At 43.3% G+C, this 26,274-nt stretch overlaps 1 protein-coding gene across 2 annotated transcripts in view; it reads left to right on the plus strand.

Annotated features, from left to right (window-relative positions):
* Positions 1 to 26,274, plus strand: part of LOC148641581 (coronin-1C-A) — a 58,957-nt gene that overhangs the window by 10,473 nt on the left and 22,210 nt on the right. For both annotated transcript variants that reach the window (XM_088618618.1, XM_088618620.1), the window contains exon 2: positions 24,097 to 24,296. In XM_088618618.1, coding sequence (XP_088474744.1) covers positions 24,097 to 24,296 — 200 coding nt within the window. The remainder of the gene's footprint in view (positions 1 to 24,096; positions 24,297 to 26,274) is intronic.

Consider the following 26,274-nt stretch of genomic DNA (forward strand, 5'->3'; position numbering starts at 1 on the left):
GGGTGTCTCCACGCGTTTCGAAATGCCATTTTGGCGACATGTAATCGTCTCATGGGGGAAAAATCAAAGCGAGCGGCTGTGCGCCGTGAACGGGCGGGGGAGGAAGGGAAAAGATGATTTCGTAGTCTCCTCAAAAATGAAAGAAGCGGGTCACCCTTTCCAGAAAAAAAAAAGAAAAACAGAGAGGCCAGCCACTCGGGGCCCCCCATCTCTTCCCGTTTTCGTTAACAAGCCCGTTGTGTTTGGTTGAAGTGGAACCGGGGCCGTTGTAATCGACCGATTCCGTTGGTGGGAAATTAGACTGGGTCGTTTTTCCACTCGTGAGGTTTATGCTGGGTGGGTGAATCGAGCCGTTTTCTTCTGCGGGGAAGCACATGACGAAATGTTGAAAGAGGTGTGCCCGGTGACAGCAAAAAGCCCGCTTATGTAATGCAGCCTTGAGTTTGAACGCCTTACCGTCCGGCTTTATAAACGGCGAGGTTTCAAACCCGCTGTAAAAATCGTGTGTGTCAAAACGGAGCCGTTCAGCGTGTGTGAGTTTAGTGTAACGGCGCGATGCTGAACTGAATGGCGTGTCCGCATGAATGCCATCAACGTTATCGGAGAAATATGGTGATAAAATCAATTCGGCCAAATGAAGGCCATTAATGGGCTTTACACGGATCGTAAAGTGTAATAGATCTGCTTGATGTGTTTGCTGGTCGCCTCCGACAGAGCCGCACCGCCGGGGCCAGACGCCGTGAACTGGAACACAGGCGTTTTTTTTTTGCGTGACTGCGGCGCTGGCTCAGTTAAGATGGAGATGGGTCCTGTAGAGGAGGGGGGGGAGGTAAAACAGGTGTATTTCATTTTTTCTTTTCTTTTCCCGATGCATTTTTTCCATCGCCGACGCTTCTGACTTGTGGCGGGGGGGGGGGTCTTCGGCACGAAATGTAAAAGCTTCTCCCGGTGCGCAGTTGTCGCTGACCCTAAGCCACCCTTTCGCTGTTGCCACTCAGATGCCTGCCGTGACCGATTAATCACTGGCGAGGCGGTTTAGGAGGAAGAGAGATGCTTTCCAAATGGCCAGGCACCTGACGCCCCTTTCTCCCCTCCCGGTACGAGGGACAGGGCGGTTGCCGGAATTTGGAAGGTGGTATGTGCCATTTTCAGTAATGATGGTCGTGGGAGTAAGCTGACATACCGAGAAAGGAAGGGAGCTCTGCCGGCCTGAATATAGTACCAGGCCTCTGTGCTTGTGCGTTTTTACAGGCAGCGGATGCTCTACTATGAAAAATGTGTGCCATGTTGCGAGATCTGAAATATTCATGTCTTCTGCCTCAACCACTGCAGATCTACAGATGAGCTTTTACTGTCTTTAAGCTCTCCAGTCAAGGCTAGGTCATTGTGGCATCCTCTGTATTCTGTTTTTAATTGTTGATTTTAGTGTCGGGTGTTTTATTGCAAGCGTTGCAGACTTCCAGTTTCTTGGGAGAACAGGCCTGCGAAAAGCCTGATTGCTCGCTCTTAGAAGGCCAGTTTTCCACTGAGTGTTGTTCTTGGTCGCTGGGAGAGCTGAGATGGGGTTTCTGGGCCATGGTAAATCCCGTGCGGAAATATCTGAAATCTGGCTTGAAAAGGAATGTGTGTGGAATGGAGAGTGGGATGTAAGGTGGTTTCCGTGGCTACACGGAGCATCTGGGGCAGCGCTTCCTGGCTTGTGTGCGCGGGGTTTAATTAGAACCACGTTTTGCGGAGCAGGCCAGGGTGTGATTTCCGTAGCTTCAAGTTGGCGCGAGGGGTTCTGAAGCGCTCCCGCAGTGGCAAGACCTGTAAATCCAAGCGGAAGCCTAAGGGGATGGTGGAGGAAAAACGCCAACGGTTTCGGTTGAGGCCTGTGGCCGGCCCTTCCTTTTTTTGGTTGGGGAGAAGCCGTGCCTTTCTGGCGGTTTATCTTGTTTCCAAGCGCTCGCCCGGCTCCTGGACGCCTCCCCCGTCGCCGAGGCTTCGGCTTGTCGGTGGAGGAGGGCGCCGCGGCGGGCGCTCTTGAGGAAACCGGGCCGGGGGGGTGGTGCAGATGGCCGAGGCCGCGGCAGGGCTCCAGGCTTGATGTTTCCAGCCTCGCGGGGCAGGCAAGCCTGGGAAAGGAGGGAGTGGGTGGAAGTGGCCTGTGAAAAGCAGCAGATGTCCCCCAGCAGATGACCTGGCTTCTCGGGGGCCATCGACAGGGCCGCCGTTTGAGTAGGCCGGGGAACTGCGTGGCCTCGGGTACCTCGAAGCCGGTATCTGCGTTTTTTGCCCGTCTCGGCCCGGACTTGGCGGGAGTCTTTCGCACACCGGGAGCTACGTCTCGGTGCTTTATTTTTCTTTCAGCAGCTCTTCGGTGCCGGCGTTCAGTTCCCCATGGTGGCACGTAGTGGGGTACGGCTGTGGTTCGGGGTGGCACGGGGGGTCTGTGGTTGGCACTCCTGCTTCGCAGCGCGGGGTCCCTGGGTTCAGTTCTGAGGCGTTTTCCTGTGTTCATGCAGAACATTCTGTGTTCCGTTGGTTTTGTGTTCACAGTCTAAGAACAGGTGTGGGTTAATCGGCTTTTGGGGAAAGCTGGCCCTGGTGTGAGCGTGTGGTCTCCGCGACCGACTGGTGCCCTGTCCAGGGTGTAGCAGGGCTGCTGGCCGGGGTGGGCTCGCCGGTGAGACTCAGAACTGGAAGAAGCAGTCAGAAGAGGGGTGGATGGCTGTGAGTTGCAGAAAAGAAAATTCACCTTTCATATGCTGTGTTTTAGAGCGAAAGCAGTTTCCTCCGAAACGTCCCATACTTTTTTTCTACTTGTGGTGTGTTCATCTCGTCTTCAGTGGCCAGCGCTGTCAGAATAAGTGAGATTCCATTTTTTTTTTCCATTTAGGCTTGTTCAGTGGACAAACATAAGCACAGGGTTATATCTGGCATTTTTAAATGTGCATAACGTAATCTTTCATCTATAATCGGTGGGTGACGTGTCTTCATTAATGTATCGCAATGTAGGTTAATTTGTGCTGGTAAAGTATTTCGTTTCATTTATTTTTGTTTCGTTTCTGCGTTGTTGCTGTATCCCTTAGGTCATGGAATAGCTAGGGCTTGCTTTCCCACATCTCCACTGATGGCAATATTAGCAAGTTAAAACAGCCAGAGCTTCAAAGAGCCCTTCACTGTCAGGGCTTTGACAGAAACCTGACTGACTGCATTTCATCATATCGGCGAGGCGTTGGCAAAGTACTACCGAGTTTCTGTCTGCTGCGGTCAGAGAATGATAGGAAGTGTCTTCAGGTCTGTCTGTACAGTCATCTGTCCAGGGTGCCATGGGGCAGTGCTTGTGTGGTGTGTGAAATGTGCATCTTTGGTGAAATCCCATCAACTGGAGGATACCCAGGGGGCGTCTAGCCCTGTAGGAGAGCTACAGGACAATCCACACTCTGAATTACTCAGAGGGACTTGTGGGGCGTTCCTTTTTCTGCTCAGCATGCTCGATTTTGATCTTTGTCTGCAAGCCTTTTATGGCTCTCTTGCATATCTATTGCCTTGCTGGCGTTTTTAAGACTCGTGCACACCGTATCCTGTATATGATTCACAATGTCTCAGTGTTTTATGTGGAACTGTATATAAAATTACGTGGGAGGCATGAAGACCTCAGTCAGGATATCAGTTGTTAAAAGGGTTTAAATTGGTTTGGGCATAGTCTTTATCAAGAAAATTCTAAAAATGTTGCTAACTCAACTGGATCCACTGGAAATCATCTTAATGAACCACTTGTATCTTTGTAGTTTTTCAGTGTTGACTGGTGTAGAATGCTGAATGTGCCAATGACTGAAAATGTTCTGTATGTGTAAGGCTGTTGGAAAGCTACCTGGAAGCATACAAATTAACAGTGAAATGGGCAATCGGGAAAATTAAGAGGAAGTGAAGTAGAACGTCTCTCTCAAATCATTGTTCCTGAGTGCTGTCCAACTCAATCATGGGACTTGCGCCTTTTTTTTCCCCAGCTGACAGGCAATCTTCAAACCTGAGTGACCTCCAAAGGCAAATCGCTTGTGCAGGGCAATTTCATGTGCTTGCCGCCAATAAAGAGCAGATGTTGCTAATTTGGAAAACACACAAGGATCCATGGAAAAGAAAGCAGAGAGAAGAAAATAGTCAGCACGTTCCTCTTGCAGCTCAGCTGCTTTAAGAAAAAACATTGTTTTTGTAGCGAAGCCTACAGTATTGGATGTATGTTGCAGGTTTTTAGGAATGACCCTGAGCCAGAGAGCTGAAGAAGTAAAACGGTGGGGGATAGTGTTTTGTTAAATGCAGAAAGTGACGTAGATTATACACTTCAAAGCTGATCTAAGGACTGTTTCAAGTAAAAGGACCTTTACAACTGGGGTAGAAGTTGCTCGAGTGAAATTTGTGCGTTCTCTGTAGAGTCCCAACATCTAGTGCAAAGTAAAGTGCACTTTACACCAGATTGGCAAAGCAGTGCAGCATTTCACTTAAGTTTCTTCCAATGCCAGTATGACTGTGGAAGAAGGCTAAAGAGATAACATGACAGTGGCACACATCCAGGCATCCATCTTCTAGTAGCTTCCTCCAGTTCAGGGTCACGAAGCCAGAGTCTTTCCCGGCCAGCAACCGGCTACCAACACCCCTGGCTGCGACACCAGTCCTTCACAGGACAGACAGAAACAAACACCAGGGCCAGGTTTCGCAGAAACTGCCAGTACGTTTTTGGTCTGTGGGAGGAAACTCACGTGAACATGGGGAGAACGTCCAAACTCCACACTTACAGCACTGCCGGGCCCTGCTCAAACTGAAGCACTGTGCCTTCCTTGAAATGTCTGTTGTAAATTTTGGAAGGAGTAGCATGGAGTGCAGTGTACAGATGTACAGGAAAAAGTTATGGGCACATCTGTTTAGCTTGCTTCCAGGGGTGACCTGACTGATTTACAGAGGACATTGAAACCATCTACCTTTGCGGGTGTGTCTAGTTTGTAAGTTAAATTTTTTCAGTTGATTTATCAAGAATAAATAAGCTAACAATTACAAAGCACTCACTCTTGTTGTGGGATGAGTCTATAGACACCACATCTGCTGAAAGCGCGCCCAAGATTAGTCTAAGGTTAGGAACACATGGAAGACATTCTGTGATGTCACGTCAAAAGTGTACTCAGATCCACAGTATGCACTGTGGAGAACTGCCTTGGATTGAGGTCAGTGCAGTGTGGTTGATATAAAATTGTCCTCCTTTGTCAGGGTTTAAAGTTGACAGTCAGGCCGCCACTGGTACAGGAAGGGAGTGGTTATCCATGTGGACTTGCCTATAGATGGGAACACCATGCAATGTTGCAGATGGGTTAGAATGGAGCAATAAAAGCAGCTTCTGTCTAACTTATTCGGCTTGTACCTAAATATAGCAGTAGTAAAACTGTGCGCCCCACCCCCCTCTTAATTGGAATGGTAAGAAGAGAGATGGATGTTGAATTTTGAAGTGACCTAACTCAAGCCAAAGGAATGTTGTTCTGTGAAGATGCTGTGATTTGTGCAATCCGCTGTACAAAGACGACCTATGACTGTGTGCGAAAACGCACGCACCCTGAACCTTGCGTTGCTGTGCTTGTAAGAACCTGTTCCACGTCACGCCTGAGTTCCTCTAACCTAGCCTGGCGGTAGTTAGTTGTCAGCCTCTTTTTAAAGAAAGCAACAGAATTCATGAATATTTTTTTTTATGCTCGTCACGCGTGTATCATTCATAATCGGAGTTAAGGTGGGATAGTAGCTCCACTGTTCTCTTTCTTTGTGCTTCTGCCTGACCCTCTTTGAACTGTGGTAATATAGAATAAAAGAGCCCCAGGTATTAAGTTGAGACATGCTTGAGAATGATAGAAAAACAAGGTACTAACTTCGTAGAAAATAATATACATTCTAAACTGTATGTGTATTGCTCTCTTTCATCCAAGTTTTAAATGGGAACGGCAACACTGTTTATATTTTGGGGTTAGAAAGAATCCGCATTGAGTGCATTTCAAACAACAATGAAAGTGAAATGCACAGTAATGTGTAAAACCACCAAGTAGGTGAAATTTCCAGGGATGGACAGCACCATATTCTGCGATTCGGAGTGCGACACCAAAACTCCCGGTGACATGAAGCTGCCCTATTGCATTGTAAAGAAGCAGGCTCTTGCATACATCTCTTTTAATCCAACAGAAATATTACTCTCGGTTTTGAGCCGGTTTTGCCCAAAATACTATTTATTAACTCTGCATGCAGATCACGTTTGAGCATTTCTGCGGTGAAGTGTCTGCTGCATGGCCTGTCCTTATTCCCTCGTGCATCACATTACATTAGTCATTCCAGTGACTAGTGAGCAGGAAGTGCAGCAATTTGTGGGAACACCAGTGTTTGCGACTTACAGTACAGTTCACAATTTTGTGCTTAATTCTGAATTTGTGAATTTTTTCTCTACTGTGAAAGACTTCTGTTACTGAGATTTAATAACCAGTCGGAGAAATAATTGGGCCTGCAGCTCCCCTTCAGTTTAGTCAAAGAGAGGAGGGGGGCTGTGGGCAGTATCTTTATGGCAAAGAAATGCTTTGGTCCCACCTGAGCGGAAAGCAGGAATGGCTTGGGAAACGGGTCTTCCGGGATGGAGTGTCTGGAGTTTCCTGGATCCGCCGGTCTCTCCGCAGAGCTGTGCGCGGCCCCTGCGAGGAGGAAGGACGCTGGGGGAGTGTGTGAGCCCCCCCAACTCAAGCTGTCAGAGTTCGTTTTCCAAAACGAGCTTCATCTTCCTCTTCCAGGAAATGGCTTTGGTTACTTTTTTTATTTTTGCTTTGACAGCAGTTTCACTTATTTAATCGTTAACACTTGACGAGTCACATTTGCAGCCTCTAATTTAGAGGTTTTCCAAGTGGAGTGTGGTGTTAAAATATTAAGAGTGACATAAAGGTGCCAACCAACCTCCCGCCTTCAGCCTCCTGTCCCTCTGCCCAGGGTACCAGTGTCTTAGCCAATAATTATGTCGAAATGAAGTAGCATTTGTCTTGAAAATTTAGTGTGCATCATCTGCCTCTAAACTGAAGTTTAAACTGTTGTATTATTTGTTTTATTCCAAGTTTCAGATAGAGCGATTGTAAGTCACAAAATAGGAAACTGAAGTTGCTTTTTTAGGACTGATATTCTCCTTCTGAGATGAAATGCTAGATAGCATCAGTACTGTTAAGGTTCTACGTGATCCATTGTGGCCAAAAGCAGCAAACAAACAATTGTATTTATTAAAACAATCAGGTAGAGTATGTCTTACATTTTCTTGCATGTGAATGTTTATCAAGGCGAGTGTAGTTTTTAAAAAAAGAGCTTAATCAGTCTCGATTGCGATTTCTGATGGACGTGCGTCATGCACCAGCAAGCCTGCATGTGACTTCTGGCTTCTTTTGTCCTTGAATTGATGGATCACCGTCTTCACAGCAGTCATAATTCTTTCCTCCTGTGCAGAAGAACAAGTTGGCTCACCTGGATAGTGCATTTCATTAGCCGGCTACTAATTTGTTTGGCTGATGCTTTTATCCAAAGCAACTCACATGTGTAACCATTTATACTGCTGAGTGTTTTTCTGGGGACCAATTTAGCTTGAAGTATCTTGCTCAAGGGTACGACAGTCTTACCTGAGATTTGAGCCTCCCAGTTATTCAATGATTTTACTCCCAGAGAATAAAGGAACATGAAATTTGTCTCGGCTGTTGCTTTAGGATGGTAGATCATACCCACACACATATAAAAGGAAACTCAAAATGCTTCTTTCCCCTGCAAAATGCTGTCTTTCCAATCAGTTTCATGAGATTCCTTGGACTTGAGCTAAAAAGAGCTAGAATTCATTATCCTGTAATTTAGGTTATAAGGCTGGAGCAGTGGGTAGCACGGCTGCTTCATAGCTCTCGTGTCCTATGTTCAATTCTGGACTGAAACAACTACTGTACTAACGTGGGTTTTCTCTGGAGGGGCTTCACTTTCCAACCACTGTACAAAGACGTACTGACTGGATGAATTGGCATCTCTTAATTCTTTGTGCGTCTACTTTACATTGAATTGTCATCCCATTCATGGTGTAGTCCTGCCTTGTAGGCCCTGTGCCTACAGGATAGGAAAGGCTTTGTAGTAGTAGATGGATCATTTATTAAAATAATGTCTTGAGACACTGGGCGTACAGAACAGGGACACACTCGGAAGGAAGTGTTCTAAAGCGATTTTATGGGAGCAGGATGCTGTTCTAATGATGTAATGTGAGTCTCAGCTGAGCAACGGAGCTCCTGAATTGTGTTGCTGTAACCTGGCTGTCTAGGAAATTGAGGAAGGAAAGGCAAAGAACTTACACTCTTAAGTGCTTTTCTAGAATCAACACATTTTGAATTTTCGTAGTTCTTTCAAGTAGATGTTGAAGGCAGTGCATTTTGTGATTTGACATGGCATGCTTTTAGCTGAGGGTAGCTAGTTCATCTTCAAACGTTGCAGTCCAGTAGACTTGTTCATTTGAATTGGTAACTCATTAATGTGTAAAAAAAAGCAGGTAATTATTTCAACTAAGTTCCATTCTGATAAAAGTGGGCAGTGCTCTGGCCTTTGACTGCTGTTCTTGGCTGGACACAGTGGTTGAATTGCCGAGTTGTAAAGACCAGCCTGCCAGCTGCAAAACTCCAGATTCCTCCCCCCTCCCCCCTCCCCACCTCCACATCCTCTCTGGATGTTTCCAGAGATGCCAGTTGCTGAACCTCCCGAGTTACTGTCCCATGAGCTGTTGACAATATTCACTAGTCGCAAGCTGAGTTTTTCTCAACTCTGTATCACCCATAGGAAACGCGTGGATCTCCTTTCACCGTCGTTTGGAGTCTGAAAAACCCACAGGTTGTACTTTTTTCTCCTCTTCAGAGATCTTTAAAGTGTGTTTCCATGCTGAGATGCTCCATGTGTGGAAACATGGCTGGGCTATGACTGCTTATATGGAATGCAGTCTTCTGTCACATGGTCTCCCACATGGTGTCCGAGACCCCTCTAGCAGTAACGCTGGCTTCAGTCTTCTGCATGGCAGGCCGCACTGCACTGCGTGGAAGAATGATTAATGCTCCTAGTGGTGCCTTCTAAAATCTTCCTCTGCCCTAAGTGAGACCAAAATTGATGGTTGCATTTTATTTCATGGTCCATCTGTCATCAGTATGCGTCATGGCATTGTATGTTGCCTAACTCGAATATCGCATGTTAAAAAGAAAAAGAAAATCAGGTAACTGTGCTGGGCTGGTGGTTGGTAAGTTAAAAGAAGGCGATTGCTTTCCCCCCCTTGCAGGGTTCAGTTCTCCAGACTGGTTATAAATAGCACCAGGCTACCCTTGGGAGGGCATGACACGCCGACTGACTGCAGCGCACAATGGCTCTCTTAATAGAGCTGGGGGCATCGCAGAAGACAAGGCTCTTTTTTGTGCATCCTGCTGTTTCGGTTCTATTCAAGATGCTAGCCCCTTCACAAACTTTTGGCAGGTAGCCTTGGATATATATCCGTGAGCAGTTTTGTTAGTCTGTTAATGATAAGCTGGCATCCCAGCATGGTCCTTTCTAAGGGTGATCTCAGCCATGCCCTTGCAGTGTATTGCAGCGTGTTACTTAATGGAGGGCAGGGGAGATTTCTGCTGCACCCTGTGGCCTTGTTTCAGTGCTGGTAGCCCTTTATTTAGAGAGGAGAGCGAGTGAGCGTGTGGTGAAAGAAATGCTGAACGTTGCCATTTATGGCTTTTACAATCTGGCCATGCAGATATTTGAAATAAAATCGGTCAATCTGGCCTCTTCTGAAGCCTGCAAGTACTTTATAGCATTTCTTCAGCCTTATGTCAGAATATAATTGCTTCTGTTATAGGCCACACAGCTTGGTAATTATTGAACAGTGAAGGAGAGCATCTTTCCCAGAATCGTCATGGAATTTGACAAATCTCCATACCCCTTTGTCACAAACTGTATTTGGATTCCTAATGGAAACTAACCCTCTTGTCGGGTAATATAGTGGTTTTGATGGACTGGGGGAAGACAATGGGTTTGGTGACTTCTGTAGACCACGGCAGCAGTATCTAGGCAAAGCTCGTTGTTGGCCTTCTCTTGATTGTGTGCCTGAATTGCATTCATGGCCATGGCTTTTTCTCATTACTGGTCTTGTGCGTTATAGATGAACAGCCTGAATGCATTTAACTTATTTACGGTAGGCTTTATAGGTTTTAACACTGAATTTGATAACCTCCAGTGAATTAATAAGCACGGTTTGCTATGGCAGGCTGCACCTTGGAAATCATTCTTTTGCTGTGTTATCTTGACAGATATGGGGAAAAAATATATCAGGGCAATTAGTGATTTTAAACGGAGTGAATGTTAAGTATCAGTGCTTTACAGAACCTGTACTAATTAAAGTTTGGAAGTGTTTTAGGCATTGTTTATCTCCTTTGAAAGGGAAATATACTAATACTGCTATTTTTGTATGGATTTTTTTTAGCAGATTAATTGCTTTGCTTTATTTTCTTGTGACAATACACACCCTATGTATAATTCCACCCAGTTTCCTCCTCTTTCCTCTTATGAGGTGCTTTGTGATAAGTGAAATGGTGCCAGTCCTTTCATCACACTTAGGCTTGTTTGGCAGGACGTAGTGTCTTAGTAGGATTGGTTTTTGGGTTTGATTGACAGACTTATGAATCCCTTTGCATTTTCTGCAGTGCCTAAGATGTTGCCTACTAAGTTATGCCTTGAACCAGCAGGCAGCTTTCATATGCATGTAAGAGTTGAGTTTACAGTGTGGCCTAGTTTCTAAAACATTGTTGAGCTCGCAGCATTAGCAGACTTCCGGTCCGTGTCTGGAAGCTTTTGAAGTTGGCTCTGGAGACAGAGGAGTGTAATAAACTGGGCACACGTGCTACTGCAGTGTTGCGGGCTCCTGCAGTCTGGCTACTGGCTGGGCTCTGTGATTTGCCACAGGCTGTAATGAGCCCTCTGCCTTCATAGTTCCACAGCTTTCTTCTATTAAAGGCTACATCTAGCAGATCACTGGTGTTTACAGTTACTTCTGCTGGTATTTTATTAGTTTTGCATAGTGTTTTATATTGGGCTTTCCCTTTTTTAAGCTTTGTAGTTGTCAAGAAATGTGGAATTAACATACAGTTAGTCATTTAAAACATAACGAAAACTGCATATGAATCTTAAGGAATATAAATCAGATAATTCCTTTCTCTTAAAGCCAAAGACCATTTTTTGGGGAGGATCACTCTACTGAAAACAGTTGGACATAGGCTAAACAATTTCATTTCTTGTATGTTGTAATTAAAAACAATTTAATGTCTTGTAAAAATAATTTGGTTTACTTCAAAGAATGTCACATTCCCTTGTGTTGCGTATTTAACCATTTTTAAAGTTGAATGACCTTGTGTGATGTTTTCAGTGAATTTGAATGTGAATAGATATGTCTATCTTTACTGGATGTGAACTGACAAGTTTTATGTTCAACAGACGGTCAGGAAATGTATAACTGTTTTTGTTCAGAAATAGCCTAGATCTGAAAACTGTTGATTTTGAAGTTTTAAGATCTTTGATCTTAACTGATTTTTTCTTTGAAAATGCTGTACATTTCCAGAAGTCATGCATAGATTCCGTAGCCCTCGTTCATCTGTTGCTGTCGGTCCCAAATCATTCTCAGATTGGTCATAGTCTACGCTTCTCTAAAGAGCAATTGGATGGATTTTTCTGTGTAAAAAAAAAAAGAAAGCAAACGCTGTTCCATATCTGTATCAATGATTTGATATAAAAATAGGAAGAGTGGTCAATTTGGAAATAACAGCAAGGGAATTATTAAGACTTAATAAAATCATGGGTTGAGTACCATTTAATATGCTTGGCAAGTTAAATTTAGCTATGATATAGTGATCTACACAGGTATTGGAAATGCGCACTATTGATCTAATGAAGGCTTGATTAATAGTAAGAACGTGTTGCTTTGTGTTGCGCTTCATGCTAATGAAGTTATTTGCGGTGTCTTTAGTGTGCAGAAACCGAATCTCTGTGAATATGGGACACCGCATTTGTTTTGCAGAACTTTGTGTCATGATGAAATCTATCCAATCCGTTCTCAGAACAGGGTTTGTTCCTTTCTAGTAACCTTTAACAAGCTCTTAATTTGTGAAAAGAGAAGTTCCTTTCTCATTAAAGATGAGCCGCGTGGGTCTCTGCTTTGGTGATATGTCTGGCCCGGACTTCTGCTTCGACGCTGGTGTTCAGGCTTCTTGGCCATCGTTAAACTCATTGGATAATCACTTTCTTACTGTCAGGTCAGGTTGAGTGGAGATACTGGAGTTTTTAGCGCTGTTTTTCCGCATGACAAAATGACCCTTTTCTGAAAGATCTAGCATATGCTGGGTTTGCTCAGTTGCTGTCCTCCGCAGTTGCCTTTTTAGATCAAACATCAGTTTCTTGTGGTTCGTTAATGAGCCATTAATAAATTAACAGAATCATAATTAATAGAGAGGGAGGTTGATTTTGGCGTCCCAGACAAGACCTTAAATTATTCAGTATGGTGTAATTACAGTTCTCCTGGCCATCTGCCAAAACGTGAACAAAGTACAAATGCGTTAACAGTGGCAATATGATCAAAAATATTGGGGTGCTAGTGTGCACATTGAACCTCAGGCATCTGATCTGGGGGTTCCGAGCAGCAGGTAGCTAAACATGAAAGGAATCTGGGTGTTCATGCAGATTCTTCTATCTCCTCGTCAAGACAATGTGAGGAAGCAATAAAAAAAAGGCAAACTGGATGCTTGGGCATAGAACAAAGAGTTACTTCAAATTCAGGGAGGTTAAGTGCAATATTGAATTCAATATGTTAGGAAGACCTGATTTAGAAAGTTACGTTTGTTACCACACCACAGAAATGTGATGTTATAGCCTTAGGTATAAGTTCAAAGCAGAGCACAAGGAATGATTCCTGATCTCTGGGGGCTGTCATACATAGTCAGGTTAAGGCAGCCAACCCTTTTCAAAGAACAGAAGTAGAACAATTGATCCAAGTACAGTATATGAAATCCTAAGGGGTGTGAAAAGGGTCAGCCCAGGGCATAATTACACACTTGGTAGAGAAATAAGAATATGGGATCACATCTGGTAGCTTAAACCTTCTTTACTGGAAGAGATATGGGTGTAATTTCCTAGAAATGACTGTGCAAAATTGTAACTTTTGGCTACTAAACTACCAAATGAGCAGAATGGGTCAAATGGCTTCCTCTCATTAACAGGCTTAAATTTTGACGGGTGGTCTTGGATGGGTAGTTTTTCAGTGTTCGTTTTAAATCCATCGTTTGCATACTTAATTCTTCAGCATGTGGGCCTCCCTCAGTGGAAAGTTTCCAGTCTCAGACTGCAGCCTTGGAAAATGGGAGACTGAACTGGCATCAGGTACTGGCACCCACTGTCCTCTTCGTCACATCACATAATTCTCTTTACCATATTAAGATAAAATAGATAGCGCCCTTATCTGTCTGCTTACACAAGCAATCCAATGAGGCTGAGGACAGAAAGGAATGCCACTCACAGTGTTCAGAAATGCTTATTAATAAAACTAGGGTTAAGAAAAATTGACCAAACCCCCCCTCATCCACCCCCAATATCTATTCACATCTTCCTCGGGTAGAGGGGAAGGCATTAAATAATGTGCAGAATCAGATCTTATCAATAATCAATTATTATCTTGGGCTGCGCACACAGATGTGAATAGATATTGGGGGTGGATGAGGGGGGGTTTGGTAAATTTTTCTTAACCCTAGTTTTATTAATAAGCATTTCTGAACACTGTGAGTGGCATTCCTTTCTGTCCTCAGCCTCATTGGATTGCTTGTGTAAGCAGACAGATAAGGGCGCTATCTATTTTATCTTAATATGGTAAAGAGAATTATGTGATGTGACGAAGAGGACAGTGGGTGCCAGTACCTGATGCCAGTTCAGTCTCCCATTTTCCAAGGCTGCAGTCTGAGACTGGAAACTTTCCACTGAGGGAGGATGGAGCACCAGTTTGTAAGTCGTGCTCTGCGTATCAGAAAGGGGGGGCAGCTGAGCTTTTAACAGTCTCCGCATTCTTGCCTTTATGGGTCAGTAGTAATTTATTCACTAAATATATTTATCTTATAAGGGCATCCATTACAGTATTAGTATATGTGATGTTTGTACATAATAATAAAAAGTACAATTTCTGGTCTCTGTAGTGGTATAGCTGGTGACTAATTTTGATGGGTGAATATTAACTGCAGTGTTTCAGTTCCAAATAACATGACCGTAGAACGATCCACAGCCTTTATCTCGGGGAGTCCTGTTGAATTCCTCTGTACTGCGGGTGGGGTGAGATAGGTTGTGGGTGAAGTCGGAGGTGAGCTTTTGTCCTCCAGCCCTAGTGCCCCGGCACCATTCATTACCGACCAGGAGCGGGAGCCCGATCTGTGTGACCTCCCCAGGCTGCGACACCGGGCTCCTGCAGCAGGTGATTCATTCCTCTGATCTTGGTTAGCAGGAGAGAGACTGGGTGTGGGGGGGTAGACGATGCAGCGTCAGAACCGTTGCACATGAGAAGGGGGCCTGCGGACCCTCTTCAATAGTGGTCTGCTGGAGAACCAAGGTCTCTGCTTGTGTGCCGGTGAATGGACGAAAAAGAGCAAACCTCCCCAAGGATCGCTGAGCAGTGCATTCATCGTCTCCTTTTTTCACTGCGTCTGTGTGGGATTCAAGATATAAACATCTTCCACCCAATTTTAGTGGGCAAAAAATGTCAATTTTACTGAACATGACTATAAAATGAGCAGTTCATGTTTAGTAGTTTTTAGTTTCACTGCTCAGCAGGCTTAATGTCAATTAAAATAATACCAGATTCCTGTTGTTTGTGTTTTTGCTTAGCCTTAATGTTGTCCATTTCTCCTGCAGCGGTCAGCGGGGGCGTTTTTGTTTGTTGTTTAGGAAGATATCTGAGATGAAATCTGAAAAAAGAACCATTTTTAATGTTTTGTCTTTTCTGGCAGTGCTGACTACCGCCACTAAATTGTGTAAAAACTGCTTAACAGATGATACATGTACAGACATCTGCTGGCCTGCTGTTTGTAGTTTTTGCTTCCCTGCTAGAGCTGTTTGATGTGGAATTGTTAATTCACCCTGTGTTAGCTAAACTTTTTTGGAGTGAAAGCAATAAGGTCCTAATTGTCGAGAAAATGGAGGCTGGTCAGATTCCTCTGTGTGCCTTGCGAGATGCAGCAAATTCCAGCCTGAAGCGTAGTCTCCAAAGGCTTCAATAGCTGTCTTTGCCAGCGTTCTGGAATCCCTGATGCATGTTGTCATCAGTTTTTGTACAAATTCCTTATGTCCCCTAATGTGCTAATAAGTGTATGTACTTGCAAAGCTGCCCGGAGACAATGGGAGGTGATGTGCCCCAGTTATACCATGTTGTGGATGGAAGTGGTACCAGGTGATGGATTTAACTGTACCCTTCAATGAATTCCATTTTCACGTTTCACATTGAATACATACAGTAATCCCCCCACGACAGATACCTCCTAGCGTTTTGATGAAACAATTTTTAGATATGCCCTTCACAAAAGAAGAGAGAAACTATTCTGAAATCGGTTTGTGGTTCTTGTGCATCACAGAAAATTAAAGTTTTCCGGCAAAGTGCTTCACTGTACTGACAAACGGTAAATTGCGTTACAAAGCTATAAAATATCTGCAAGTAATTTACGCTCCCAGAACCTTTGGAATGAGTCATTTTGCCCTGAGATTTGATTTAATTGAGCCTCTGCTTTAATTTAGCCCATCCGAATTGCTTCACCTCTCCCCGTCCATGAGCTGGACACTAATCCTTTTATCTACAAATGTGCCAGTAGTCGCTGCAGTGAGAGAGACTGCCAGAGCCCAAGCTGACACTTGTGCAGGCTGGCGGAGTTGATGGGCGCTGGCGTGTGACGTCCTTTAGACATGTAAATAAACATTTGGCTCTGCATTAAATAGCTGCCGAGATTACAGATAGCTGCTTTCCCTGGGCAGATGCAGAAGGCCTGATAATGCTTGCTCTGTTACTTATCAGCCATCCAAGTGTTAGGGTTGCTGCAATGTTCCTATCAAAACTGAGGGGGTGGGTGGGGGGGAATTCTGTATCCTTTTAAAATGACTTCACCAGGAGTTTGTTAATTACAAAAATAATAGACAAACAGAGTAGTCTGTTTCAAGGGAATAAATTAGTTTGATACGTCATTGGTTTTCTAGCATTCACAATCCCTTGCTGTCTCTTACCTTTTCAGTATAAAAAGTAAATGTAACAACATGTATTTAAAAACTGTAAAATGTTATTAAAAGGGGTATGTACTGGTTTGCTTACAAAGAATGATGTAAATGGTGTCAATTCATAATGGTGGCGGGTGATAACAGTTAAAACATTCTACTTTGATAATAGTGTTCTGTTTTACAAGCTGTGCAAGTTTTTTTTTAATTTGAAAACTGTCCTTTTTTCACATTTCCAGAGAAAGGAGATTTTAATGAAAGCCTCTGAGGATGGCATGTTTGAATTTTCCAAGAGTAAATTGCATATTTGACTTCAGTTGTTTAAAACCTGTGCATTACAAGCAACAAGAGGATCTTTTTAAACCCATAAATAGTTACGCTTGAACTTGGGTCAACTTCAACTCAAATCTAATTAAGATAAAGGTCTGGGAAATGAATGATGCAGTTTACCTGCTGTCTTGCAATGTAAAATTTTTGAAGGTGGACCAGTGATAAGTTATCTTGTTTCTTCCCATTTACTTTTGTACATAAAAGGCTGTACTCGTCAGCTAATCTACTCCTGACTCAGTGCCTATCCTGTATTAGTTTTTTCATGTTTATGTAGTGTTGCTAAGTGACCTGCAGTGTTACTCAAAATACATTTTGAGAAGTGTTTTTCTACAGCTTAGCAAGCAAGCTAGTGTTTTGTCTTCAGCACGGGGAAGATATTCCTAATGGTGCTGAAGAAATTAACCATGAGGTCTGAGATTAAGACTTTATACTGGGCCGTGAGCATCTTTCGGCTGGAAAGATATCTGACCAGCGGTAGTGGAGCCAGACAATTCGAACAGTGCTTCAGGATGCATTTGTTCCTGTGGAAAGGCCTTGCTGTGGATCATCCTGGTGCTGCTGGGAGCTGAAGCTGTTTTTGGGGGCTGGAAGAGCTCTGCCCTGTGCAGGTGTGTGTGGTGGCGCTGGTGGTTCCTGACTGCATGTTGGTGCAGCTGCCATTTCTTTTAATTGCTTAACATGGGGTATCCCAAAGAGGCTCGTTACCAGCTCAGTGTTTAAAGGCCCCTAATGCCTCCTTGTCAGCAGGCATCATGGTGGGGACGGCACACGTGTGGAAGTGTTGTGGGGGTCTCAGCTCTGAGGAAGTGGGGTGGGGGCAGTCTCCAGGATTGTTGCAGGTTGGAGCAGTAACTTAGGTGAAATCTCTCGTTCTGTTGAGCCTTGAGGTGCTAGCCTGGGCTGTCCTCTGTATGCACGCAGATTACCAGCGCAGCAGACTTGCCCACATGCTAACCGATCGCCAGCATTTCAGGGCTATTGCAGTTTTTGTGATGAGGTACGCTGTGCAAGTAAGGTTTTCTTTTTCACCTCTTTTCCTGTCAAACCTTTGGTGGTGCAGTCCAGAAACAGATGTTAGGATCACCTCGCTCCTGTTGGAAAGGGTTTGACTAAGCAGTGCTGACTGACTGAGTGTAGTGGTACTAGTTTGGTAATGCACAAACCAGGATGACAAGGGTCAGAGATCTCGAACCATCACAGCAGGTTGGCTCTGTCCTGTTTTCCGTGAAGCCAGGTTTGCAGTGCTGTGCTATGGGTAGGAAGCTAAGGGATGGTACCCTTTGGCTCTGCTTATCTTACAGCTTCTTGACATACACGTACATAAGCTCTAGTGATGCAGTCCCTTAATTCTGCACAACATGTTTGACTGGGCTTGGGTTAACAAAACAAAAATGCTGAATCCGACCAAAAGACATGTTGTTAGTGCCCAAATTCCTCTGCAATTATGGAGTGCTCTGCTGGCTCCACTCCTAATCTTTCGTGTCCCAGTTGTTGCTGAGGATTTGTGCTTTTGGCAGGACAATTGGTAGATTGTTAAATGACCTGGGATTTCTTCCCATTATTATGTTTTATACTTGCAGTCCTCTGTAATACAGTAAAGTAGAAGGTACACAGGAAGCAGCGTTCTTCAGATTGCCTTCATTGTAGTACAGCAAAAAAAAAGTATCTTAGGTTGGCTTGACTGATTCTTTCAAGCTTCTTGAAAACTCTATATGGTGTGTTGTGGGTGTGTCTTTTGCATGTAACACATTGAACAATATAGGCGGACAGTTATTTGCTTTTTGCAGTTGTTGAACAGGAATGCTTTTGGTAAAGCAGTAGTTGTGGGTGTGTTAGGGCGTATCAGATGCTCAGAGACAATACTGCAGAATCATATAATTGTGTTGACAGAAAAGTGAATGTGATTGAAAATTAAACAATACAAAATATTTCCTAGAAAATGTTTATGCATAATATCTTACAGATTTATTGCACAGTTCACTACCAATAAATAACCTTATTATTGCCTATTATAAAAGCACTAGTGTGCTATGGTCTGGCTAGCACTTACATATGCACTAAAAACCCCCAAATCCACAGAGCAATGTGCAAAAAGGTAGGAATAAGGAAGTTGCTCTTCTTGATCCTATTTGACACCCATTGCTGGCTCACAGCGGAAGAGGTGTTTTACTTGGGTGAGCTCCAAGTGGAGAAGCTGTTACAGTGCTGTACTGTGCTGGAGCCAGGCAGTCTGTTTGGAAAACCTTGTTTCCAAGGGAGTAGAAATCGGGGAAAAGCGTTTTACACAGATGCTTGTGGTTCTGTCTATCCGAAAAACCCCGTCTGTCCTTTGTGTTTCACTTCTGCTGTTTATTTCTCATGAACTCCCCCTCCCTTACAGGTTTCATTTGAGATGGTTGCAGGAAGAGAACGCAGTCTTTTTTTCTCTGTAAAGTTGCTGCAGATGGTAGGTTTTGCAAAGCGCGCTTCCACAGTGTCCAACAAGAGAGCACTTCTCCTGTCTTCTGGCTGCTGCCTGAAATGGATGCAGATGAGAAAGCGGATATCGAACGCTTGCCGATTTGATGAGAAAGTCAGCGAGGTGCGAGTGAGGCGCAGGTCTCTGTAGATTTAACTCCAGAATGTTTTTTATTTTAACATGGTGGTTCCTGGAACAGCCCACACTCCCTCAGGGAGACATCCTTTGGTTCACAGGGTGGTGATGCATTGCACATGTGCTTCAGAAGTCGCCCTGCCCCACTACAGGAAGTGTTTCCTGCACCTATCCTGCCTTTCTATATTCAGCCTAACTGCCAGAGCCTTGAAATATCCACAAAGCCATAAACTGCAAGTGAACTGGAGGTACTGTGGAGCTTTGTTCAGGGCTGATGTCTTGGAAAAGACTGTCTCTGTACTATAAGAGGTCATGCAAGGAGCAATCACCTTAACACTTACAATACTTTAAAAGTATTTTTTTAAGTGTTAAGATGATTTTCTTATGGGTTGTGTGGCCCAGTAGCTTAGTGACCATTGGGGTTAATCTGCTTGAGTTCTGAGGTTCTTTTCCTTGATACTGTTAAGTTGGTCTTCTGTGGTATTCTCCCTGTCTTGAGTTGAATCCATTAGTGCCTGTGGCTATTGTGTAGTACAAGACAAATAGATTGTTCATTGCAAGAATGAATTATACTCACTCTGTTAAGGGATGTTTCAGAGGTCATTCACATTTATGCATGCCTGATTAAAACTTCACAGTTTCATAAAACTGTGAATGGAATCATTAGTTTGGTGTAATGGAAGTCGCGGACAGTGGCTTAGAAAGTTTGTAACTGGAAATAAACCGACATATCTTTGCAATGATGTATGAGAGCTGGGTGCAGCTTTTGGGAAAGGTGAAATGTGAGTGTTTTTTAATTACAGATATGCAGCACATCTAGTTGGTAAGAGAAGTAAAAAAATAATATATACTTCTGTAAAAAAACTGGTCACACTTTCTCTAGGTTGCAGCCCAAATTACATTATCACCCTATGAAGATCTGCTGGTTCTTGTGAAATGTCAGACAGACCACATTGGATTTAAATGCATGCTGGGCTGAGATTTCTGAGCTGTAACTTCCTTTGTTGACTTACTGAAAAACATTTATAAAAGGCTGTGAATATTCAATACCTGACTGTTCACCCATCATGATGCTGCACTCTTATGCTGTGAAACAGAGCACGATAAACCTGCTCTAATGTCTTTGTAGGTATTTATACGTCGGGCAGCTGAGTGCAGTCTTCAAGAAATCTCAGGAGCACTTTAAAATGAAAGTAGTTCTCTGGCCATAATAAAAGATTAATGCTGTCATGCTTTGAAAAAAGATTCTGTGAAAGATTCAAACTAGGAGTGGGATATTAAATGCCCTGTGTAGCTAAAGTCAGATTTTAACTCAAGGTTTAAGTTGGTGATGAATGTGTTTTTAAAATTAGAATTTCATGTCTTTGCAGACATCATCTGATAGGTGCTATAATATATATCCAATACACTATAAATACTATAACTCACCAGGCCAGTTGAATAATCTCACTTGATTCGGCTTGTTTAGCAGATTTGAGAAAAGCGTGAGAGCAGGGAGCGATTTCCAGGAGATTATGGATCACTTGCGGGAGTCAGGGAGGAGACGCTGATCTCTAGGAGACTTGAGATGTCTGTCTTTGTGCCCATCAGAGCAGGATCTCGGCAGCATCCGAGCAGGGTGATATACTGCTAAGGTTGGGGAAAGGGAGAATGTTTTAAATCGGAAGTGTGAATGAATAGGACAGAACAGAACAGCCGTCACACGCAGTCGAGAGAGGGAGGCCAATGTCCAACAGCACACAAGAACATAGAGATGACAAATGTGGCCCATTGTGTTCTTTTTGTTAAGATCTTTTCTAGGTATTTCTTGACATAACGAGGGTGTGGACTTATAGCATGGTGGGGCAGGTTGTTCAGATGATAAACCTCCCTTTTCTCAAAGGTGCCTCCTGTTCTTTCTCAGTTTCAGCTGCACTTCCCTGTAGTTTTCACTTAAGTCCTCTTGTTCATAGTTCCTTTTTGATTCAGAAGAAGCCTGTGGGTTGCCTTTGGGAATGCCAGGGCATTTGGGAATTTTTTAATCATTGATGCAGTTTCCCTTGTGAACTTCTCTGTTCCCGGCGACTATATTCAGCTCTTTTAGCCTGTCAGTACGACATGCGATATGAGTCCAGGAACGTTTCTGGATGCTCTTCTTTAAACTTTAATGTGGGGAAGCAATAATCTTTTTTGTAAAGTGACAAAAATCTTACTAGTGAACTGTAAAATTTTAATTTAACATCCCTTATTTTACATTCTGCACATTTATCCTAACCTTGTTTGTCTTTTCATTGCTTCCCCACTTTTTTTTGCAGAAAATATAAATATCAACGTTAACGCCTGATCCAAGAAATGGCTTAAATTCAGGTTTTTTAATTTTATAGCTTAGATTTACTACCTGCATGTAACAATCTTCTCTTGTCTACATTGAATGTCTTCTGCCAGGTGATTGCCCAGTCTAGACTTGTATAAGTCTCTTTGCCACAACCACAGTATTTATTAGCCCTTTAATTTGGGAAAGTTACTAGTTTACTAAGCAAATAAGAATTGATGCTATCTGTACTGTTCTGTTTCCATTAACCAGCTCTCATTTTCATGTTGCTTGTCTCGCATTTTGGTTAATCTCTGCCAGAAAAACCTGATGTTTTCCCCCCCAATCTATTTGCGGACAATTAAAATCCCCCACAATCATTACTTCTGTCTTTACGCACATCCAGTTTTCTGATTTTGCTTGTAGTAGTTTTAAAATGTATGTTTACGATGCATTCAGCCTGTAGTGGTTAGAATAATGCTCAGTGCAGGAAAAGTTGTAACTTCCTCAGTTTTTCTGTAGTGTGTTCTATTTAAAATATGCCCCTTGGGGAAAAAGCTGAAGTGATCTGAACTGCCGTTTCAGTATACTGCATGTGATATTTAGATTGTAACATGTGGTATTTTACATTGCAGGGCTGCCGAAACTTACGGTCATAAATTGAGTTTTATGAGGGAACGGCAGCATTGAACTTCACAAAGCTTTACTGTGTGTATATTTCAGCTGGGACGGCTACAAAGATCTCCTTAAGTTTGTTTTATTTGTTTAGGGAAATGACAGCTGTTTGAAATATTTCATTATGGGAAACGGTGCAGAAACTCCTAGAGTTAAATGTAAACCTAAACTAAAGTCCATATTACAATAAAGATGTTAAATTGACTTTCTATATACAAATATTCAGTTTTATTTCAATTGACATCAATTTTTTAATACAGTCAAGGGCCTTGTTAAATGGGATATAACTGTTACATTCTAACAAGCTATTATCATCGTTGGCTTTGTGTGAATACATTAAGAAATTCTAATTTGTCTAGTTCCTCATTGGGAAATAACTGCTCGTTTCTTTGGGATGGTATTAAACTCTGAATCAGTAATTTTTTTACTCCTTGTTCTCTTTTGGCAGCGTGTGCAATTTAATTTATCTGTAAAAGAAGTCATGATCTCAAATCTGTAGTGTCCTCTAGGCTGTTCTGCAATATTATGGGCTCATCTCACAGTGGTTGATCAGAAAAAGTTCTTTGAGTGTGACTTTAAATCTATTAGAGCTCTGTGCTGGAATGCACATGAACTATAGTGAGCAAAGTGTATACCTAAAGGACTTAAAGTGTGGAATAGTAGTGTGCACCCTGTAAGTCTTTCTTACTGTTTAATTTAGATTAATATTGGTGGGAAGGGTAAGGTTTAAAAGCTAAATCAGAAAAACCAGTTTGTCTCCCGGTGATGTTGGTCTGCAGTAACTGTGCATCAGTCTGTATTTGTACACAGCTGTCCTATACTGCTGTTCTGGAGCTTTGTATACCCCCTGCTTTACTCTGCCTCAGTCCATTAATTGCCCTCCAGAGTATTTGCCTGCCTGCACTGCACAAACATTGCTTTTCTCATTGCGCAGGGCAGCTATTAAGTTACTTATCCACTTGGTAAGTGATTGCTGTACAGCTTCCTGCTGTATTTATCAGCTGATGACTAAACAGTAGTGCTGTTTCCATTGTGGCATCACTTCTTATGGAAATGGAAATCCTGGTGTACTTGTTAGCGATTTAAAACCTCACTGGACATCTTGTGGCTATAGATGTAGCCTTCTTAAGTTAAATCACTGTATAGCCTGTGAGCTACCCGTGGTTTTGAAGCTGCAGTTTGAAGACCTTGTTTTTTTCCTTCTTTACTGTTGCAAAAATTGGACTTGTTTGAAACGGGGAAGATATTGCAACGTGGACGCTGTGTAGTTTTTGGATATTGCATTTCTAGAAGAAAATGAAAAGGAACCATGTCCACATGGTAGCCCCTCTGAAATAACAGAGCTGCCCTTTTGGTACTCCGAGGTCCTGCATGGCCAAGTCTGAAAAGGCCTGATCTAGATCTTCACCTGCCTGGCCTTTTTTTTTTTTAGAAAAATAAGTTGTCTGCGGTTTTGTAGAAGTCACGTGACTTTAATTTCCCTGCCAATTTGCATTTTTGGAGGTCGCAGGCTGAAGTGCAGCTAGCAAACCTGATAATAAAGATGAGAGATCTGTCACTGTTTTGAATTTTATCAGAAAGCTTAGAGGGGTGTAGGGTGGCACTGTTGCTGTATTTATGCATTTCAAAGTCGCACAGATCACGGTGAGTTTATCAAGCTTTAGAACATCGGCCACTAGCTCCCGCAAGATTAGCATTTGCATATTATTCAGATATGCAGAATACCGGTGTTTCCATACCACAGGAGTTTCACATCTCCTTTTCCTAAAGATGCACACCAGGAATTATGTTCAGGGTTGCGCTGTCTCGCATTGCTCAGTTAGCACAGGGGCACTCGGGCTTTTCTGTCTGAAAACGTCAAGTGTTGGACCTCATTTTTGCCCCCTTCCCTCCGCAGATATGTTCAGACGAGTTGTGCGCCAGAGCAAATTCCGTCACGTCTTTGGCCAGGCGGTGAAGAACGACCAGTGTTACGATGACATCCGGGTGTCGCGGGTCACCTGGGACAGCTCCTTCTGTGCGGTCAACCCCAGATTCGTTGCCATAATCATCGAGGCCAGTGGAGGAGGGGCTTTCCTGGTTCTTCCACTGCACAAGGTAAGGAACTCCTCTCGTTTTATTGAGCCCGGAGCACTGGCGTTAGATTTCGGAGTAATGTGAAGTGTCCCAGGGGGAAGCAGTGGAAGACTTCATGGGAAGAGGCGCCTGTGAGAAATTGCCTTTGCATGGCATGGATGAACTTTAATGTGTCTGGTCTGTTCAGATCTTTAAAGAAGGGTGTTTCTTTGATCTTTTGTCTCTTTCAAGCAAAGTACAGATTAAATCAATAGTGCCACTGCACCGGAGCCAAGAATCTGGCATGCTTAATAGAGCGCCTGAAATCAAAATTCATCTCCTTGTACGCTTATCTGACGGAGTAAGTAAGCTCAACCGTGTGAGATGTGCACAGCTCGTATAGCTTAGAAGTCAGATCTGTTTTTGAGGCTAATGTGTAATGTTCCCAAGCAACAGGCAAACACAAATCATGACTGGCTTTGTGGCATTGGACACAGGCAGCCACCAAGCCCAAGCCTGCACTTTTAAAAACTTGCATGCAGTAACCCTCCGCGCCATGTAGATTTGAGTGTACCGCTGAGATTGCTAGTCTGAAATTGCTAAATCACAAGTTGGTGAGATGGAAAGCTCTTCCCGCAGTTTATTTAAAGGGATATTTTTTTCTCTCGCTCATTTGTTCCAGCGAGTAAGCATATTCTGTCCACCCTGAGGACTTGTCACATGCCCTGACATAGCAACAGCATGACGCCATCAGAGTCTAGATCAGTTTTTTTTTCTTCCAGAGCCGAGTCCTGTCATTACTGTTTCTGTCTGACAAGAGTGCTATACACATGCTGTGATGTGGCAGTTCTTTTAGCACAATATACCTCTGGTTTTTAAAACGGGTGATGGGGTAAATGTGCTTAAACACACACCAAATACATGGTTTGCGGTTCTGCAGTTGATTATATTAATCACAAATTACCGGATCTTACGGTCACTTGTGTAGAGTCCTACTTCCTGCTTCTGGGATATAACTTAAAATGGCTATTGCCACAGGGATTAGGAATTTTGAAGTTGGGGAAAATATCACTTGTTGATGATTGAAAAAAATCTGTATTGTGCCTCAGTCTGTTACTTAATACAATCAGTATGATATCGGCGCAGGTGATCATAAATTATTTCACACATGCTACAGATTCCTTCACATAGCACTCAGCGGTTCCTGAAATGCCTAGGGGGAGTGACTTGCCCTCAGACTGTTTATTTTGCAACAGCAGTGGGATGGCTTTAGGGAATAAAAGGTCGCTGTGACACTTCTGGAGATCACCTGGTCTCCAACTGTAAATAAACATTTGCATTTGAACTGTGCTGCTGCTGGCTCGTCCGGAGACGAGCTGTGTTAGACCTCAGCTGTTATTTTACAGGTAGCGTCTTGTATTGTTGATGGGAGAGGTTTGCAGGTGTTTGCTGAGAGCCTGTGCTTATCTGTGACACATTTCATTGTGGTATCTTAGCCCAGCATGCTTCACAAATAAGATTTTTGTTCTAGGTCCAGCTGACATTCTGAATGATCAGGAATTATCTTTTTATTGTGCAGTGATCAGATATAATCATAGATTTGATTTTCCTGAAATTTTCCCTGAACTATTAATGATTTTTAATAACTCAATGCATCACATATGAGTCTAGTTTGAAGTCTCCAGTTGCTAGTTTGTATGAAGACATTGGGGAGTGTCTTTTAGCAGTTCTGTGGTAGATATCACAAGGATGTTGTGGTCATACTTCCTGCTGGCCGTTCTCTGCTGTACCCTGGGCAAGCTTATTATACTGATGTTTTTGTGATTTTAATGTTTTTTTTCTTTCATCAGCCTACCTCTGCAACATTAACGTGCTTCCCAAGCTCAATGGCTTGAGTAAGAATGGTTCTTGGGCTGAATGTAGGCCCTTCAAAAGGAGTTGCTTGTTGGCAGGTGTCACGTTTTCGCGATGGGGGGAATAAGAGTATGTTGCATGTGGTGCTTTGAAAGCAGTTCCAGTT

This window comes from Lepisosteus platostomus, chromosome 24, assembly GCF_059453375.1.
Source record: "Lepisosteus platostomus isolate fLepPlt1 chromosome 24, fLepPlt1.hap1, whole genome shotgun sequence".
Lineage (NCBI taxonomy): Eukaryota > Metazoa > Chordata > Actinopteri > Semionotiformes > Lepisosteidae > Lepisosteus > Lepisosteus platostomus.